The sequence below is a fragment of the Chaetura pelagica genome, unplaced genomic scaffold (genome assembly GCF_000747805.2).
Source record: "Chaetura pelagica isolate M959 unplaced genomic scaffold, ChaPel_1.0 scaffold213, whole genome shotgun sequence".
In the NCBI taxonomy this organism is placed as follows: domain Eukaryota; kingdom Metazoa; phylum Chordata; class Aves; order Apodiformes; family Apodidae; genus Chaetura; species Chaetura pelagica.
In genome coordinates, this window is record NW_009952597.1 from 898730 (window position 1) to 917792 (window position 19063).

Here is a 19063-nt window from a genome sequence, read left to right on the forward strand (position 1 = left end):
GATGACTGGGGGTTTGGAGCATCTCTTTTACGAGGAAAGGCTGAGGGAGCTAGGACTGTTCAGCATGGAACAGGCTGAAGAAGAGGCTGAGGGGAGACCTTATTAATGCATAGAAGTATCTAAAGGGTGGGTGAAGAGAGGGTGGAGCCTGTTCAGTAGTTCCGTGTGACAGGACAAGGGGCAATGGGGACAAGCCAGAATATGGGAAGTTCCAGTTAAATAGGAGGAAAAACTACTTTATGGTGAGGGTGACCAGAGCACTGGGACAAGCTGCCCAGGGAGGTTGTAGAGTCCCCTTCTCTGGAGGCATTCAAGACCTGCCTGGATGCAGTCCTGAGTAATGTGCTCTAGGGGATCCTGCCTTGGCAGGGAAGTTGGACTAGATGATCTCTAGAGCTCCCTTCCAACTCTGACAATTCCATGATTATGTAGTTACATGCCTGTTAAACCACTGTTTGAGATTTGACAGTTATTTCAGCTGGCTTTCTTACTCAGAGTGGATGTCTATGAGCACTCTGCTCCATATCAATTCTTCTGACATGTGCTAATTGACTTTGAGCTCCTGCTAGCTCTGTAAGTGTCTGAGCAAGGAGTGTCTGGGTGTTCTGTAGTCAGAGCCAAGGGGCACTGTAACCAGAAATGCTTAACAGACCAAAATTTACCTTCCTGCTGGTTAGATGTGGATGAGCCAGCTTTCCCTTGACAATTCAAATGGAAATATGGTTTAAAAAAGAAAAATCATGTGCTTTTGAGCTGGTGATGTTAATGAAAAGGGAGAGGAATTATCTCATTTGCTTTCTGGACAAATCCTTTCCTCTCCTTTTACTTAATAACAGTCCAGAGCACTGAAGCCTCCCTCACGTGTAGCCATACCTAACACTGGTTTGTTCTGTGTGTCTTTGGTTCAGTCCCTATACATGTAGGAGCTTCCTGAGGGTTTCCTGAGATTGCATACTCATGGCTGGGATATCCACCTCAGGACTCCTACTTTAAAGAAAGAAGTATGAAAGCTAAATAAGCTGTAGAGCTTTGTCCACAGTGTGTTGGGTGGTTAAAGTCTGTTGTCTTACAAATGCCTAAGAAATCCACTGAGCTCGTGTGGTGCTTTCTGACTGCCACACTTTGGACGCAGAAACCAACATTTGAAAGCTACCAAAGTGGCTGATGGCCCCTGAAGTAACAGACTGCAAGATCAACACCAAGAAACATGGGGAGTCAGAGGGCTGGGTGTCATCTTAGAATATTTGGGGGTTTTTTGACAAATCTCTAAGTTAAAAAGGTTGAAACATTTTTTTGTCTCCTCAACGTGGGCTATGAAAAGACATCTTAATGTGCTTTCAGTCTTGGTTAATCGACTAATTGTGAGTACAAATTACTGTGTGGCCTTAATGTATTTACTTCAGTCAATAATTCAGTATTAAGCACGGAATAGTTTTTCAAGTATTTATAGGTCTCTCTATTTCAGTTGTTTGTAGACTCCTTATAAAGCAGATCTCTCACTTAGGGAAATGTGAGTGAAAATTTCTATCCAATAGTATATTCCTTGTTTTCATAGTACAGATACAATTTTACTGATGTCTTTTCATTCTTGTCCACAAATGTTTTTTGCTCAGAGCAGCTCAATGAAATGCATGTGTGCGTTCCTTCTGCATGGCACTTAATTTTTATGAAATACATATTTTATTGGACAGTAAAACATTAAAGGATCTTAATGGTGTAATTAATACTCTCTATCCACTTCTGTCTTGTCTATTTTGCTCTTCCTTATCCTACTGCTCCTTTTTTCATGTCCTTGTGCATTTTTTATAATGAAAATTTCAAGCAGCCTTGAGAGAGCACTATATTAGAAGCCTGTTCTCTTTGAATATTCAGCAACTCTAAGTAAGATTTGATTGATAGTCCCTCCCCTCCCTACCCAGCCTATTTTTAGCAATTTAAAAGCAAGTTTAATTTCTTGGGTCGTCGTTGGTTGTGTACGTGCAATTTACTTTGGTGGTTTTCCTCCCTCCTTTAAATGTAACAGATTGGTAATTTTCATGTGGTTTGAGGACATTCTGGCAGTTTGGAGGAAATAATGTAGAAATTAATTGGGAGCTCAGCCTTAGCAGAGGAAGCAAAGATGGATAGGCTTGTCTTGGTCGGTTGATAGATACTGTGTGGTTAGGATAGGAGGATAAGTGGAAGAAAATTTTAAGCACATTTTTACCACTTCTTATCCTGCCTCAAGAATCTTCTAGCATAAGAGACCATTTTTATGTACAAGTACAATCCACTCCATGTTCTCAAGCAGAATGAAGAGACAAAAAAACCTTCCAGAGGTTCTTTAAGCAATTTGGAAAAGGAGATCCCTCTTTCTCAGAAATAAAACATTATAGCTGTACCCCCTTTCTTTCCCCCCCTGCTTTGTGTCACCTTAAAGAGAGCCTTGGGAAGTCTTCCCACACAAACTGTTTTAATCTTCTGTCTCCCTTAAGGCCACATACGGAAGCCACGAACATTTTGACTAAGCAGGACTGGACTCCCTGCAGAGCCAGTTTGTGCACTTGCTAAAGGAATTGTTCTTGAGCAACTTAAGGCCTTTCCTCTCTTGAGGGCATAAGAACTATGGACTCTTAAACACTCAAAATCCTGGTTGTGTGAAAGGAGAAGAAGACTAGACCCAGAAAGCAAATTTAGTTTCCACCTAATGGGTAGACCAAAAATGGTTTTGCTTTTCATGTTCAGTTTGGGGTGTAGCCCAGACTAGTAAAGGTAGACTCTTGATGCGGGAGATGTGCCAGCTGCTCTTCATTTATTGATCTTTTTCTTTTTTTAATTGTTTCATGGCTTGCATAACATGGTGTACCTTGGATTGGCTGCCTGCCCACTGTGCGTAAAGGGGTGTTGACTGTCAACAAACCTGGCAATTGGGTGGCTTTGCCTCTTTCTGTCTTGTCCATTCAGCTATATAATTACTACCTCTCTTCTTCTACCACGTCTCCCTCAGACACTGTCTAATGAGACAAGCCACAATGAAACTGTAAAGACCTGCAAAGGAAGTCAAAGGTTGGCACGTGTTTTGCTGCTAATGTATGGAATATTAAGGCAGGCAGTGAAGTTTTCTCCAGGCATAGGACTTCTTAGGAAAAAAATTGCTAATGTGTAGTGGTTGAATAAAAATGTTGCTAGCTTTTTTATGTTTTGTGTAAACAGGACATATGCAAACCTGCTGTTAGAAATAGGGGCAATCAAGACATTTAGACTTGCACATGATCTGTTTACAATTGAGCGGCCCAGGTCATTGCTTCACTGCAAGCAGAGTCATGGACTGAACTTGGGAAATAAAATTGTGGATAGTGATTCCAAAACTGAGGTCTCTTGGTGACAAGTGGGTGCACCCTCTTCTCAAAGGGGTTTCTTCTCACTTTCATCCTGCTTTGTGCTTCACCAGAAATGATTACAAGTATGAAAACTCTTAATAAAAACCAGAACTGTGGCACAGAAGAGCTAGAGTCTTGTTCTCAAAAAAGCTGAGTGCAAACTGAATTTTGTAGGAAGCTTTCAGATAAGGTGTGTCCATTAAACTAATATGTTTCCCTAATTCTGTATGCTACATTGAGCAAAGGACAGAGAACGTTAGAACATGCTATTAACATGACAAGTATCTCTCTAAAATTTCCTGATTTAAAAATAAGGAAACCATTGTGGCAGCAACTTATATTTATACTGTCATTTTGCAGTAGTCATTGTCACTTCAACTAGTTAACCTCCTTTCCAGGAAGAAGCCCCTCAGCACAGTTGTTTATGCTAGCAGGATTTAAAATATCATCATCATCTTGTGATTGTTTTACATTGTTTGCCATCATAGCCATGCCCTACTACGTGGTGTTTCACAAGCCTATCCAGTACATCTTCTCCCTAGAACTGAATCACAGTAAGATGATTTTTCATTTCTTCTGTGTAGTAGGCAGGGCTCATCTTACCATGTTGGGCTTGGGATTCTCATTTAACCTTTATTTTCGGTGTTAATATTTAGGAGACCGTAGGTGGGTATCAGTTGGTAGATGTGGGTGAGAGAGTTGTTGCCCCAAACACTTGGCTCAGAGTCTAGATGTCAGCTTTTAAAACATCTACATTACCCTCGGAGCCACTTCTAAAACAGTAATCCTGGCTTCCTCTACTGGGTATTGAATGGATTGTGAAATGTCTGCAGAGAGAGTGGAACGGACTTGAGTGAACATTTTGCAAAGTCTCACTCCATATGGATCGTTTTTTATAATGTACATGAATAGTACATTAGCTCTTCCAAATCACTTTCTAAGTGAGCTGAACCAGCCTCAAAGGAAAATACATCATAGTCATGCTCTGTGCGTTAGAGAGTCTGATTGAATTCAAAGGTTGGTAACATCCCACACATAAGCTTTTTCTGGCATATGTCTGCAGCAATTAGGATCTTTTCTTGAGCTTTACAGAGGTTATTTTGTTTTGCACAGCCTTTGCTAATGTGTTTATAGGTAGTTCCTTACACTGGGAAGGGAAAGTCTTCTGAGATGGCTTGTGAGACCTTTCAAGGAGCTGGGCTGGCTCCTTGAAAGCAAACCATACAGTGATGAATGGCCCAGTCAAAGAAGCTGATGGCATTGCAAATGAGATTTACATGAGAATTAAACTGCTGGAGTGTATCCAGCAAAGATGCTGAAACAAACGCCTCTCTCTGATGGTTATTAGGTGATTCTTATGAACTGATCTTTTCAAACAGTAGGTTTCTTCTCCTTCTCCAGAGTATAAAAATTTCCCAAGGATCTGCATGCTTCTTGTAGTAATAAAGGAAGAATCATCCCAAGAAGATGTGAGGTAGGATGAAAATAGGAGTTTTGAAGTTGTATGTTGCCTGTGGCAGCTGTGGCCAAATTTCTGTGGTGAAAGGGGCAGGATCTGTGGCAAGCTGGAAATTCCCCAGCAGTTGAACAAAGTTTTAAAAGGCTTGAGTTTGAGTTAGGTATGGAAATGAATAACTAGTGCTACTTGTGGAGGCCAACTGTGGCACTGCATTTAGTTCCATGCTGTCACTATGTATTTAATTCTCAGTGCACTGCTTGATTTCTTATTGAAAACAGAAGTCTTTGCAGAAGCTGTTACAGGGAAGTTCCCCAGAGTGTGGGTGCAGGTGGGGCTTTTTTGGCACAGAGGTAGGTGTTAATTGTGGTTTATGATTGAGGGAGAAGCACACTTAGTTGAGCCCATGTGCCAAGATGAGCAAAGAAGGAAAATAGTATTGACCTTTTTAGTTTTAACCAAGATCTGTGTGAGCAACAGAGGCTTGGAAAGCCTCTCAGAAGGGCTTTTGAATTTCGCAGAAGCACGGAAGGAGTGAGAGGTACTGGTGGTGGCCATGCTCTGCTGAGTCACCTCTTGTGGTCTCTGCTGTGGTAGAATGGAAGCCAGACTCGGGCTCTTATCTTAAAATTTGTCTTGGAGTGGGGGGGAAACTTGGCACATCATGAATGGGGGCTAGACAGCCTGTTCTGGTGTGGAGACACTGAGCAGATGTGTGTGTTACAGAGCTAGTATTGGCTGTTCCTGTGACGTTTCTGGAAAACAAGCTGAATGTCAGACTGACTGCTCACTGCTTGGTGTTGCCAGAGTAGCCACAGTCCAGGGGTCTTGAAGCATCATCAATGGGCTGTGTGTCATGGTTGGGGCTGGGAGCTGTGCTTTGGCAGGACCGGGGAAGGTGGGATGCGAGAAGTCCTGCAGGGAGGCAAGATGTGTTGTTCCTCTGAGCCCTTAGCAAACTGACTCCTGATGCCAAAACTTTATGCAGTGTCTGCCTTTTCAGTCTTGGTGGTGGAGAGTTTGCTGTTGCCTCTTGAAACATAGGTAGGTGTAGGACAAGGGTGGTGACAGCAGAATATAGAAATAAGTATCATCCTACTTGGTTTCATACAAGTTGCCTTTCATTATGCATTTCACTCAGTGGGACAACAAGTTAGCACGGGGGTGGGTGGAATAACCTTGCTTGTCACTGTGTTGTATTTTTTTTAAGAGCATAAAAACTTGGCTGCTGTCAGGCACACACTTGAAGACTCTCTGTCTCCAGAGAGTGCTTTTTTAATTTAAGCTTCTGTTCCACTCCATAGTTCTGCCAGTTAGATCTCTAGCTTTGTCTAATGGGTATTGTCTGGTAGGGTTGGGATCTTGTTTTGATCTGGCTTTTTTTTCTTTGAAACATCACACTGGGTTCTAAAATGGAGCTGCTTGAAAAGTAAAAACTAGGATATAGTGGGGGGGTTGCCAAAGTTGTCAGAGTGACAACCACAGAAAGTAAGTTTCTATATTCCCTGAATATCCCCCAAACATAACTAAGTGCCATGCCAATGAAGTCCTCCAGGACTTTGTGGAGGTGCTGGCTTAAGATACATCTTCACTCACTGTCAAAGCAAGGAGTGACAGGTATGATATTGATTCTTCTAAGATGGACACTGGCTTAGCAGGACTGAAATCCCTGCTTTCATGCAGCCCATTTTACAGGGGTCCACAGAGACCAATAATGACTAGAAGGTGTTCAGAAGTATTTGAACTAGGTTTTTAAGACTTGCTTACTCTGTCATCCAGTCTAACCAGCTCTGCAGCCCCATGATGAATGTTGTTAAAATCCCATGAGAGGTCCTAAATACACGTTTACCACATAAGCAAGGTGGGCTACACTTGTGGAGAGAGAGAGAATTGATCCAGCCCCAGTGTTGATTTTAGTGGTACAAACATGTGCAGTAAGCTGGAGGAGAGGAGTTAATTTTAGCATGATTAGCACCACAGAAGGGAATCAAGATGACTACACTGTAAGTGGCAGTGGGATGAGATCAATGAAGGTAGTTTATTTCCATGCAACTTAGTGGGTGTTCTAAGCAATTTTTTTTTTCTTTTCTTTTTCTTTGTTTTTAGGAGAACCAAGAAATCTTTCTGTGGTAGCAGTTCTGGATACTTTAATGTTGTTGCATGGTGGTTGTTTTAAATGAACACCAGGTGCTTGAGTTCTGCTGCTTAGTAGTTCCTTGTTTCTGTTACCTGGTTTAGCAGCAAGTGGCGAGTGATTCTTGGAATTGGACTCTCAGTTCTTCTACTCACCTTTGTTTATATTCTGGAGCATGTTCAAAACTGTTTATGATTAAACATTGCTCAAACAGCCAGGTTAAGATTTATTGACATAAAGGAGGCTGGGAGGAGGGAGTGGCTGACTGGTCATCTGTGTCTACTTCCAGCAGATCATGATGGTGCTGAAGTTGTACACGTGTCTGTGCAAGGGCTGTGGTGTGTCAGGCTGCTGTTCAAAAGCACAGGGACTGATACCTGCCAGCACAATCTTTTTTCCTTTGTATGGTACAAAAAATCTCAATCAAGGGAGTGTATGTTGGTGATGCTCTCCTTTCCCTGGAGCTTGGGGTTCTAAAAAACATCCTGTGCCTCTCAAGCAGGAGTCTACTATTTTATTCTGTGGGAGAGGCTTGCACACCCAAGGAGAGAGATCAGGCTTTTAAAACATGCTAATAGGATTGTGACCTACAGGAATTTTAAGCAGGGATCCTTTTAAAAAGAGACATGTACCCCTTAAAAGACAGTGGTGTTATATGGAAGGCAAGGAGGTTCAAAATGGGAGACTGGAAGGTGAGCACTATTTGGGAAAATAAATTCAAATGAAAATACAGAAATATCAGAGCTAGGAAGAGGGTACATTCATTTAAAAAACCCTATTTTTTTCTGAAGCTGAGACAATGTTTCCTGGCCCCTTTTAGCTACATGCAAAGCAGAGGTGTTAAACAACCATTTTGCTTGAGTCTTTATGTACCGTGTTCAGTTTTCTTCGTTTTAAGATCAGCTATTGGTAATTTTCAGGCTTTAGGGAAAAAAAATGCTACTGACAATATACTTAAAAAAATAACAGATTGATCAGCCTAACATGGAAAGGAATTATTGCAATTATAAGACTTGATGACAAAAGTGAGATACACACGCACCCCATATGTTGCACATAATTTACATTTTCTCTGAAGATCATATATTTATTGGCTGGTGAAGAACTGATTAAGATAGGATCTAGATCTCTACAGGCTAGAATACCTGATCAGAGCAGCACTGGGACACAGGCTGTTGTGTGTTGTATAGAGTCTCTTAACTATCGTTATTTTTATGTATACAACCACACACACAACAAAATAAGATAATGGGTTTGTTGTGTGTCACAGATGATATCAGGCCTCTGCAGTGCTGATAGTAGAACCTTCTGGTGCTGGCAGACAACCTCATTTCAATCAAAGCATTATCTGCTCCTTGTGCCAGCCCACGTCTTTGGTGGCAAACTTTCACATCTGATTTTTGTTGGTGTAGGTAAGAGCTCCTAAGCTCATACATTTAGCATGTTGAGAGACTTGAGTTGCATCTTGCAGGGCTTCAGACTGGCTGCACTCCATGTAATCTGCCCTCTGTGCTGCTGAACTGCAGCTTCCGTGTTTTTAAAGGAATAGGAGTACTCAGGAGAGGAAGAGGAATTTGTCTTCTGATAGCAAGCCCTGCGCCCAGCACTCCTGGTTTGGAGTGAATGGCATATTTTGGAACTGACTCCAATGTTTTGAAATGTGAAACTAAGCGAGGTACAATTATAGCACCACCTCTTTGTTTCTGTGTGCCTAGTGGATGGGCACCAAGTTACTACCCTGTTGTCTTGGAGTGCATATTTAAAAGGTAGTCTTTGTGGTTGGTGGGCTTTAACAGAGTCCCTGACTGAGGAACCAAAACTCTGCCTTAGTGGGATTTGTTATAAAAGCCTGTTAATAATATTTTTTTGGTTATAGCCAGGCTTGCTTTCTGAGATCATCGTACAAATTTATAATCCATCTGGAAATAATTGTCAGGATTTTTCAGAATTAATTTGAACATAAGTGTTTATAGTTGGGGTTTGCTGTGTTTTTAAACGGAGAAGTAAATTAATCCTTAGGTGCAGATTGACCAGTGCTCCAGTGAGTTTATAAATAAGTGATGATGATGGTATTTCAAGAATATCCTTCAGGTTTGTTTTGTTGGGTTTTTTTGCAGGCATTAAAGTAGATGAAAAGACAGTGCTAGGTGGCTTACAGTGATTTCTGCTTGAAGAGTTTCAGAAAGGTCACTTTTGAAACTGCACATTCCTGGCCCTTTGCTCTCTGATAGCTTTCTGGAAGAGACTGGAGTTGGTTTCTTGCATCAGAATGAGCAGGATTACTCTAAAACCCATCCTGCAAAGCTGGGAACAGTAGGGTCTGGAGAAGACCTGTCCATAATGTGTATTTCCCAGGCAGGGTGGTGACTTCAGAAGAGAACCTCCGACCATTCCAGCAGTTTTGGTGATATTCTTCCCTGTTCTTCTATGAAATCCTCTGCTGATACTCCTTGAATTTATTCCCTGAAGTTACTGTGGTATTTCATTACACCAAAAAGAGGCAACTACAAGATCTTCTGTGGTCGTTTGTTTTTTTCCTTTCCTGCACTGTGCTTTCATCCTCAAAAGGGAGAATCTGGAAAGGAAGCTGTACTTGATGTCTCAAATAATTTTCTAAGAGTAGAATTGGAACATTATTAAATAGATGTAAAGGGTATAAAAATAAAAATACAGCTCTTGATTCTTCACTGTTAATTCTCCAGTGAAAAGCAGCCTCAAATGTTCTCACTTGAATGAAAAAATAACTGTTTCTGTCAGTGGTATTGCTCAATTTATGAGTTTGCTCTGTGACAGCAATTAAAAGGTTTGCTAGATAAGAAATTGTAGGGAAGCTGTGTAGAATAAAATGATTTTTGAAGTTTCACAGCATGGTATCATAGTGCAGGCTCCCCTGAAGGTTTTACTTTTAACATCTACTTGTTGGAACCTCAAAACAGCAATAAAAAAGTGCTCGTTTTCTCCCGTGCCCTTTTAAAGAAGATACAGATGAACCAAATGAGTGTTTTCATGTTCTTTGTGTTGGGCTTCTGGTATATCTTTTCCTTTTTAGCCTTCCTGATCAGCCTAGGGGTGTTGACACTCTTCCTCCTCCACTGCCTGCTTGGCTCAGTTTCACTTGCTGCCTATTCCTGGATGGGCAGTAGCTGAGACCTTGTTGTTCCTCAGCCCTGCAAGGTAGGATGTCCCCAGAGACTGGAGGGACTGAAGAAACAAAAATTACTTGTGCGTGTGTGTCTGTGTGTGATGTTCCCAGAGACTGGAGGGACTGAAGAAATAAAAATGATTTGTGTGTGTGTCTGTGTGTGCCTGCTGCTGGCAGGGAGAGGAATCCCAGAGTTTGCCCAAACTTTCCTGTGAATGTTGCTGTCTTCAAAGGAGTTTGCTAAAATACCTATTTGAATATTTGCCTGTGTGTGGAAGTGTTTCTCAATGTGTTGGAACCTTGATGAAATGGTATAAAGGGAAGCCCTGTGCAGCTGAGCTAAATAGAAGCGTTCATTACAGCTAATTTACTTGATGCTTTTAAGAGACATAGCTATTCATAAGTTGTGGTTTTGCCTGGTGCTGCTGGTAGTATTTGTTTTAAATAGGTACACTTGCCTGCACACGCTCCTTCCCATCTGAAGTCCTGTCTGGCTGTGTTGGAAAGCTCGTTTTAAAGATGGTAATATACAGTGTTAGGCAGATCCCAGTGTCACCTGTGGTGCCTTCTCATTAAGGGAAAACGTCCTTTACACATGTATGGTTCCAGCTAAACAGTAGCAAGGAGCATAAGGAAAAGGTCTTGTCTGTGACAGAGAAAAGGCAATTATAATTTTTTCTGAAGCATCCTTGCTCAGCCATCTTACTGCACTTGTTTCTCTCAAGGACAATCACTGATTAAACTTTGGAAGCATGAAGGTACTAAAACCCACTTATTTTGCAGCAAGCATAGCCTGCTTATCCCATCTGAGGTGACCAGGAACCCACTCCTGCTCCTGTAGATGTGACCTGCTGGTTGCTATGGTAGAATTACCATGGGTACAGGCCCAGGAAATGCAAAAAAACATTTTTGGTCTTTGTTTGGTCCTCTTTTGTACAGCTGAGTGACTTGGGATTTGAAATAATTCAGCTGAATAATAAAAAAAATAAATCTGCCTTTCCTGTTTCTGAGCTTCTGAAAATGTTCAGCCTTGGAGCATCAGCGTGGTGGCTGGTGTGATTTACCTGATAAAGAAAGGGCTTTTCTCAAAATGAATTGCCTTTCATTTTCTGAAAGGAGAAGGTAGTGTTTGGATCACGTGATGCTTAAATCTCAGTCTGTTGTTATAATCTGTTATAAATTTGCAGTGTTTTTTGCAGGCACCTCCTCCTTCCTCCCCTTGATACCTGTTGCCTGCATCTTCTCTGTGTTCATGTTGGTGCTTGTGCTGCCATGTGGAAGGCAAGATAAGGGATCTGATCTGCCTGACAACTCACTCCCAACAAAAATAAAACTGAACTGTGATTTCAGCTATCTGCTTTGTCTTGCTGTGCTGTGGTTTGGATGGTGCTATTGGCACAAGGGTGGCAGAGAGGAAATGGCTGAGGGGAAGGAATGCCTCTTAACAGCAGAGAAACTGATTCAGATTGTGTTAAAATAAATCTGCTTGAGATTGGCATAATTGATACCCCTTTGGGGAGAAGATTATTTTTAAGGCAGGGGAAACCAGTAGGCCAGTGAGGAAACTAGTAGTATCTGAGCTGTAGAATTTTACCCCGTTGTCTGGTTACTCATCCCAAAGAGTCCAAGGTAATCATGGAAAGAGGAAGAATTCCAGTTAACTCTTGACGCAGTTCAGGGGAAGGACAGAAGATCCTTCCAATAATCTGGAATTACAGGGTAGTCAATACTGATTCCACTGGATCAGGTATGAGGAATTCTCAGTTACTTCAGTGTGAGTTTGCCTTCACTAAAACCAGGTTCATACTAGCTCTAGTACAGGAGCAATGCCTGGAAGTGGTTAATGTCAGAAACCCCAGTACACTGAGGTTGAGCTACTTGTGCATCTGCAACAGGGCAATGGAAACAGTTGCTGGTTCTTTTTCTGGAAAAAAATTCCCAACAGAAAAAAATTAAAATTCATGAAGGAGAAGTAAGACCACTCTCTTTTGGATTTAACTAATTCTTTCAAAGCCATGCTTACTCACGTATAAGCACACAGAATTTTAGTTCAGTCTCAGCTGATATCTGTACTTCCTTGTGTATCTGAAATGTTAAGCATGACAGGATATAGTAAATAAAGTGATTGTGTTACAAAGCATGAAAGGCAAGTGATCTGTGAGCTCAGTGTAGCTGTGTGGTTAGAAACTCAAGTTGTGACTTAAGAATAATTATGGCCAAACATTTCAATGGGTTGCTCGTTGTTTTCACCAGTGGTGGAGATCACTATACTCCTTTATTTCCAGATAATCTCAGTCCTTTCTAAATCAAGTTTTTCTTCAGTTCTGTTTAAAACACTTTTGTAGCTTTTTCTCTAAATAAGCATTAGTGGATTACACCACAGACATTTTTGTAGGGAGCTCTGCAGTTTATTTCCTTGTTCTGCTGCTGTCTGGCAACGTGCTTGTCTTGTGTTCAGGCTGAGTTGATTCATTACAGGAAGAACAATCTGTGCTTCACCATTTACTTGCAAACCCTTTGCTTATCTACTGCAACAAATGATTTATCATGTTACAGATATTTCTCAAATGTGTTTGATAATGGACTTTATGGGTAGGCCTTCAGTAGGATTTCTGTGTTAGACCTGGTCAGCTCAGTAGGGCAATTGAAAGGGAACTAGCAAATGCTGAGAACTCATTACTTTGACTGCAGTAACCTCTAAAATAAACCAAACACTCTTAAAAACCTGGCAGTTAGTGTGCCTGTGCCCTAGCCTAGAGATGTGTAAAGAAAAGAATTATAATGACTCTTAAACTGCCATGGTGATAGGTACATACTTGTTTTATAATGTGTTTTTAGACTTCAGAGAATAAAATGTATTTGTTTTCGTTCCTCCAGAACTCTTTCTGCAGTCTCAGTGCAATTAACTTTTTTCATATGGAATGCAGATTGCTCTAGCCAAGTGGATGATACAACTGGTTTCTTATTGGTATTGATTACAAAGTGTTATTGGGGGGGAATCTAGGGTAGAGAGGGGAATGAGAAATTTTAGGCTATTTTATTGTTTTATTATAAAGGAAAGATTAATAGTGCCTAATCTGTGACAGCTCAGACAGATTTCGGAGCTTGTTGCATGGTTTTATGACATTAGTTCAAACTAATGTTCATTTTAATTCACTTGTGGTTGAAAGGTGGGATTGTTAGTCACATTTTTGCCCACTTTGCTGCTTCGGGCAGCTGTAGTTCCAGCAAAATAATCATTTTGAGCTCAATCCTTATGATGATTATTCCCATCAGGGAGGAAGGGTCTAGTTTTATTATTATGAAGATGGAGGAAAATGGTTTGGTTAGTTGCTGAAATGAGGGGAAACCCTTCTAAATATTGTAGTTGAAGTGTTTTGTGCTGGGTGAGGCAGTGAGGCTTGCTGTAGAAAAGCTGAAGTTTTGAAGAGCTTTGCTTTCCCTGGGCAGAGTGCAGCATCACAGAGCAACAAACCTTTGTCACTAAATGTTCCCAGCTCAGCTGTTCTGCAGCAGTCACAGCAGTTATCACAGCTTTGTTTTTGAAGAAATGTGAATCTGAGGTAGTTGGGTCTTGTCTCAGTTTGCTTCAGGGCTCAGACATATGTTTAGTTTAGTGAAGCAAACTCTTATCTTATTCTAACCAGTCAGTTTGATACTGGGTGTACCAAAGCCTAAACTTTCCCAGTGAGTCTTTTACATTGTCTGAGACACCTCCTTTCAGACTGCTTCAAGGTATTATGGGAATAGGGAGTGAATTTACGATTTAATGGGAACTTGATTTTCATAGATGCAGGCAACGTGGTTCTTCCCTTTGTTGATTACAGTAAATGAAGCAAATTAGTTACAGAAGGTAATTGGGGCACTTCTCTGTAACTGCTAGATACAGTGCCTGCAGATTGATCATGACCTGGAATTGTGATATTTATCCTACACACTGACTGAAACAGTGAGAATTATCCACCTTGTCCTATGGTAAAATCATGTCAGGTACCTTGAAATAACTGGTAATGGTAATAGCCTGGCAGAGATGACTGACAGATTCTTACTTGTGCTGAGAAACCCAGCATATTGTTGGAACTTTGTGCGTGGGAATAATACTGTATTCTTCTGGGAGAACTATGCAATTGACACAAAACAAATTGATTTCAGAGATGTTACAGGGAGCAGAGGAACAGCTGCTGTGTGAGGCTCGTTTGCGACTTTTTCTCTTACAAGGATTTTTGTGGGCATTCTTGGTCAAACTTCAGCTAGTAATGACATAGTTCTGTTTCATCATGACATGTGCTGCTGCAGTTGAGAGTTCTGGCTGCTCACCTTTGCTGAATCCAAGGTATTTACTGATCATAGAGGTGATTGCCTCATCCTGAAAGTTGAGCTACTGTCCCCTTGCGTTACAGAATCACAGAGGTTGGAAGACCTTTAAGATCATTGAGTTCAGCCTCAAAGCTAGTACTGCCAAGTCCACCACTAACCCATAAAAATCACAGAATCGTTTTGGTTGGAAAAGACCTTGAATATCATCAAGTCCAACCATTAACCCAGCACTACCAGGGTCACCTAAGCACCACATTTACATGTCTTTTAAATATCTCTAGGGGTGGTGACTTGACCATGTCCCTGGGCAGCCTGTTCCAATGCTTGTGACTCTTTCAGTGAAGAAATTTCTCCTAATATCCAGTCTCTGCTGGTGCAGTTTGAGGCCACTTCCTCTCATCCTATTACTTGACTGACCTCCACCTCTCTACAACCTTTTTCTTGGCATTTGTAGAAAGCAATAAGGTCTCCCCTCAGCCTCCTTTTCTCCAGGCTGAACAGCCCCAGTTCCCTCAGCCACTACTCATAAGACTTGTTCTCCAGACCCTTCACCAACTCCGGTGCCCTTCTTTGGACACACTCCAGCCTTTCAGTGTCCTTCTTGTGGTGAGAGGCCCAAAACTGAACACAGGATTTGAGGCACAACCTCACCGGTGCTGAGGACAGGGGGACAATCCCTGCCCTGGTCCTGCTGGCCACACTAGTGCTGATACAAAGTCAGAGTGGGAGGGTGGAAGTCAAAGCCACGTGGCAGAGGGAAAGATTTCGTTTTTTGTAGTAACACGATTTGCAAGTTTAAAAAGAAAAAGTGGCAGTTGCAGCAAAGGGAGAGAGTCATACTTAACTGTGTTGTTTGGGGTTTGTTTTTTTTTTTAATGAAGCCTGTGATTCAAACTGAGAAAGTGTTATTTTTAACAAAGCACTTCCTACAGTGCTTGACCTGCATCTCTGCACTGTTTGTAACACAGATGCTGCTGGTGCATTTATACCCACCACATTCAGGAATAACAGGATTCCATAAATTATGGCAAGATAAAGTAGGCAAAGGTGGTACCAACTGGCTGATGACACTGCATTTGTAGTCTTCCAGCTTACTTTTCTGGTTATTACCTTTTGCATAATAAGCCAGAATGATGTTTATAACATAACATATATTATGTATTCTATGACTATGACATTATATATAAATATTTCAGGTTTATATAACTTTTTTGTTTATATATATTTTATATATATATTTTACCATGGCTTTTTCATTATTTGTCTTCTCCATTTTGTCACTGTGCTCTTCCACAGTGTAAACGTAAAAACATAAACCCAGCATGGTTTCCTGTCTCCTTTTTCATGTCAGGTACCTTGAAATAACTGGTAATGGTAATAGCCTGGCAGAGATGACTGACAGATTCTTACTTGTGCTGAGAAACCCAGCATATTGTTGGAACTTTGTGCGTGGGAATAATACTGTATTCTTCTGGGAGAACTATGCAATTGACACAAAACAAATTGATTTCAGAGATGTTACAGGGAGCAGAGGAACAGCTGCTGTGTGAGGCTCGTTTGCGACTTTTTCTCTTACAAGGATTTTTGTGGGCATTCTTGGTCAAACTTCAGCTAGTAATGACATAGTTCTGTTTCATCATGACATGTGCTGCTGCAGTTGAGAGTTCTGGCTGCTCACCTTTGCTGAATCCAAGGTATTTACTGATCATAGAGGTGATTGCCTCATCCTGAAAGTTGAGCTACTGTCCCCTTGCGTTACAGAATCACAGAGGTTTTGGAAGCTTTAAGATCATTGAGTTCAGCCTCAAAGCTAGTACTGCCAAGTCCACCACTAACCCATAAAAATCACAGAATCGTTTTGGTTGGAAAAGACCTTGAATATCATCAAGTCCAACCATTAACGCAGCACTACCAGGGTCGCCTAAGCACCACATTTACATGTCTTTTAAATATCTCTAGGGGTGGTGACTTGACCATGTCCCTGGGCAGCCTGTTCCAATGCTCGTGACTCTTTCAGTGAAGAAATTTCTCCTAATATCCAGTCTCTGCTGGTGCAGTTTGAGGCCACTTCCTCTCATCCTATTACTTGACTGACCTCCACCTCTCTACAACCTTTTTCTTGGCATTTGTAGAAAGCAATAAGGTCTCCCCTCAGCCTCCTTTTCTCCAGGCTGAACAGCCCCAGTTCCCTCAGCCACTACTCATAAGACTTGTTCTCCAGACCCTTCACCAACTCCGGTGCCCTTCTTTGGACACACTCCAGCCTTTCAGTGTCCTTCTTGTGGTGAGAGGCCCAAAACTGAACACAGGATTTGAGGCACAACCTCACCGGTGCTGAGGACAGGGGGACAATCCCTGCCCTGGTCCTGCTGGCCACACTAGTGCTGATACAAAGTCAGAGTGGGAGGGTGGAAGTCAAAGCCACGTGGCAGAGGGAAAGATTTCGTTTTTTGTAGTAACACGATTTGCAAGTTTAAAAAGAAAAAGTGGCAGTTGCAGCAAAGGGAGAGAGTCATACTTAACTGTGTTGTTTGGGGTTTGTTTTTTTTTTTAATGAAGCCTGTGATTCAAACTGAGAAAGTGTTATTTTTAACAAAGCACTTCCTACAGTGCTTGACCTGCATCTCTGCACTGTTTGTAACACAGATGCTGCTGGTGCATTTATACCCACCACATTCAGGAATAACAGGATTCCATAAATTATGGCAAGATAAAGTAGGCAAAGGTGGTACCAACTGGCTGATGACACTGCATTTGTAGTCTTCCAGCTTACTTTTCTGGTTATTACCTTTTGCATAATAAGCCAGAATGATGTTTATAACATAACATATATTATGTATTCTATGACTATGACATTATATATAAATATTTCAGGTTTATATAACTTTTTTGTTTATATATATTTTATATATATATTTTACCATGGCTTTTTCATTATTTGTCTTCTCCATTTTGTCACTGTGCTCTTCCACAGTGTAAACGTAAAAACATAAACCCAGCATGGTTTCCTGTCTCCTTTTAAAATCTTTAAATAGCCTTTTCTTGCTCTTGTACAGCAGACCTTAGAAGTCGTTGGTTGTTGAACAGCACTCGGGATGCTCTGACAAAGAAATCGGTGACTATAATAGCTTCCATTGAACCTGGGACTGTGTTGTGGCAAATGCATCTCTGTTCCCTTTGCATCTGTGAGTCAAAGGTGCTTTGAGGAGGGGGGAGAATGTCTGCTTTCTATAGAGTCACTTTGTTGGACTTTTTTCTTTTTTTACCTAACGATTTTTCCTAAGTCTGCTTTAGGGGTGACTGTTTATGAGAAGTCTAGTGTTCCCTAGCACTTTATTTTCAGACCTTATGTAGATGAAATGCTTGTGGTCACTGTCACTGGTTCACCACATGATGTCTAATGGCCTGGGTGCTGTGTTGTCAGTGCAAGGAGCTCGTCCAGGAAACTTTTTTGGAAAATCTGCCCTGCTTAAAACAAACAAAATTCTAGCAGCATCTTTTATATCAGTGTAACCATGTGTGGCATGTGCACCTCTCCCCTTCCCCTTGGGCTCCAATGTATATATAGCATGCATTCAGCAAGTGCTGGGGAGTCTGTGAACTCAAGCATGCAGCAGGGAGCCAGCAATCCATTTTCTTTTACTTTCTGCTGCCTGTAATCTAATAAAGCCAGATTTGTTTCTATGCAGTTATATAGGCTGGGGGGCTTGGTGTTTGTGTGGTTTTAGTTTTAACACAAACTTAAAAAAAAAAAAAAAAAAAGCTTCTATTCTTGCTGTTTGCAAGGCATCCTAGAGAAATGGAAATCCTTTCCCACAAGGAATTTATGTATGCAACATACCAGAAGTCTGTGTGAGTTCAGTATGTGTTTATATGGCCAGGGATTGCAGGATATGCCTGTCTGGAGCAGATTATCAAGTAAAACTCAGCAATTCTGGAACTGAAGCAGGTTGTTTCCTGCCTGTACCGGGACCAAGAGATTTTTGCAGACCGTTTATTTACCCCCTCTAATCAGTTGGAAATTTCAGAGGTGCTTAAAAGACTTGACTCGGGCACCTTTGGAAATACCAGTTAACTTCATTGTGCTTTTTGTTGAGTCTAATCTTTGCTTTCAGATTGCTCTTTTTCTCATGATGGAGACGTTAAGCAATAGTAGTAACTGCTGTGCGTATTTTACAGGAATCATGCGACGTGGATCAAATAGTAGAACTCGGTTTAAATAACTGGAAATATATCCAGTAATCTGAAGGCATGCATGCTCAGTTTTGCTTGGGCTGTCTATCTTGTCCTGCTTATCTGCTGTAGAATTATAATTTTCATAGGCTTAAATCATGTGCTGACATGCCTCACTCCTAAATAGGGCTACCTGATACAATTAGAGTTTATCCGCTTCTGACTGGAAGGAGGTTAATTAGGGAATGGGAAAAGCTCATTCAGGTTCATCGTAATGAAAAGTGAGCTTCCTGTGACAAGATGGTTCAGAAATCATGCTTTTCTGATTTCTCACTGACACAGTTACCCAGGATTGATGCATGTGTGCTGATGTGAAGCTGTGTCTTGGGCTGTGCTGCTGTTGCTTTTTGCAGTGCCACAGTTGTGATAGAGATTGGAAGAATAACGTTAGTCCCAGGCACCTTCTCACCCCTGAGGGATGG

The 19063-nt window shown here is 41.3% G+C and overlaps 1 protein-coding gene across 1 annotated transcript in view; it reads left to right on the top strand.

Annotated features, from left to right (window-relative positions):
- Positions 1-3849: 3849 nt before the first annotated feature.
- FOXK1 (forkhead box K1) overlaps positions 3850-19063 on the top strand; it is a 39831-nt gene continuing 24617 nt past the window's right edge. The window contains exons 1-2 of the mRNA XM_009993716.1: positions 3850-3913; positions 4016-4025. Of these exons, the coding sequence (XP_009992018.1) occupies positions 3850-3913; positions 4016-4025 (74 nt within the window). The remainder of the gene's footprint in view (positions 3914-4015; positions 4026-19063) is intronic.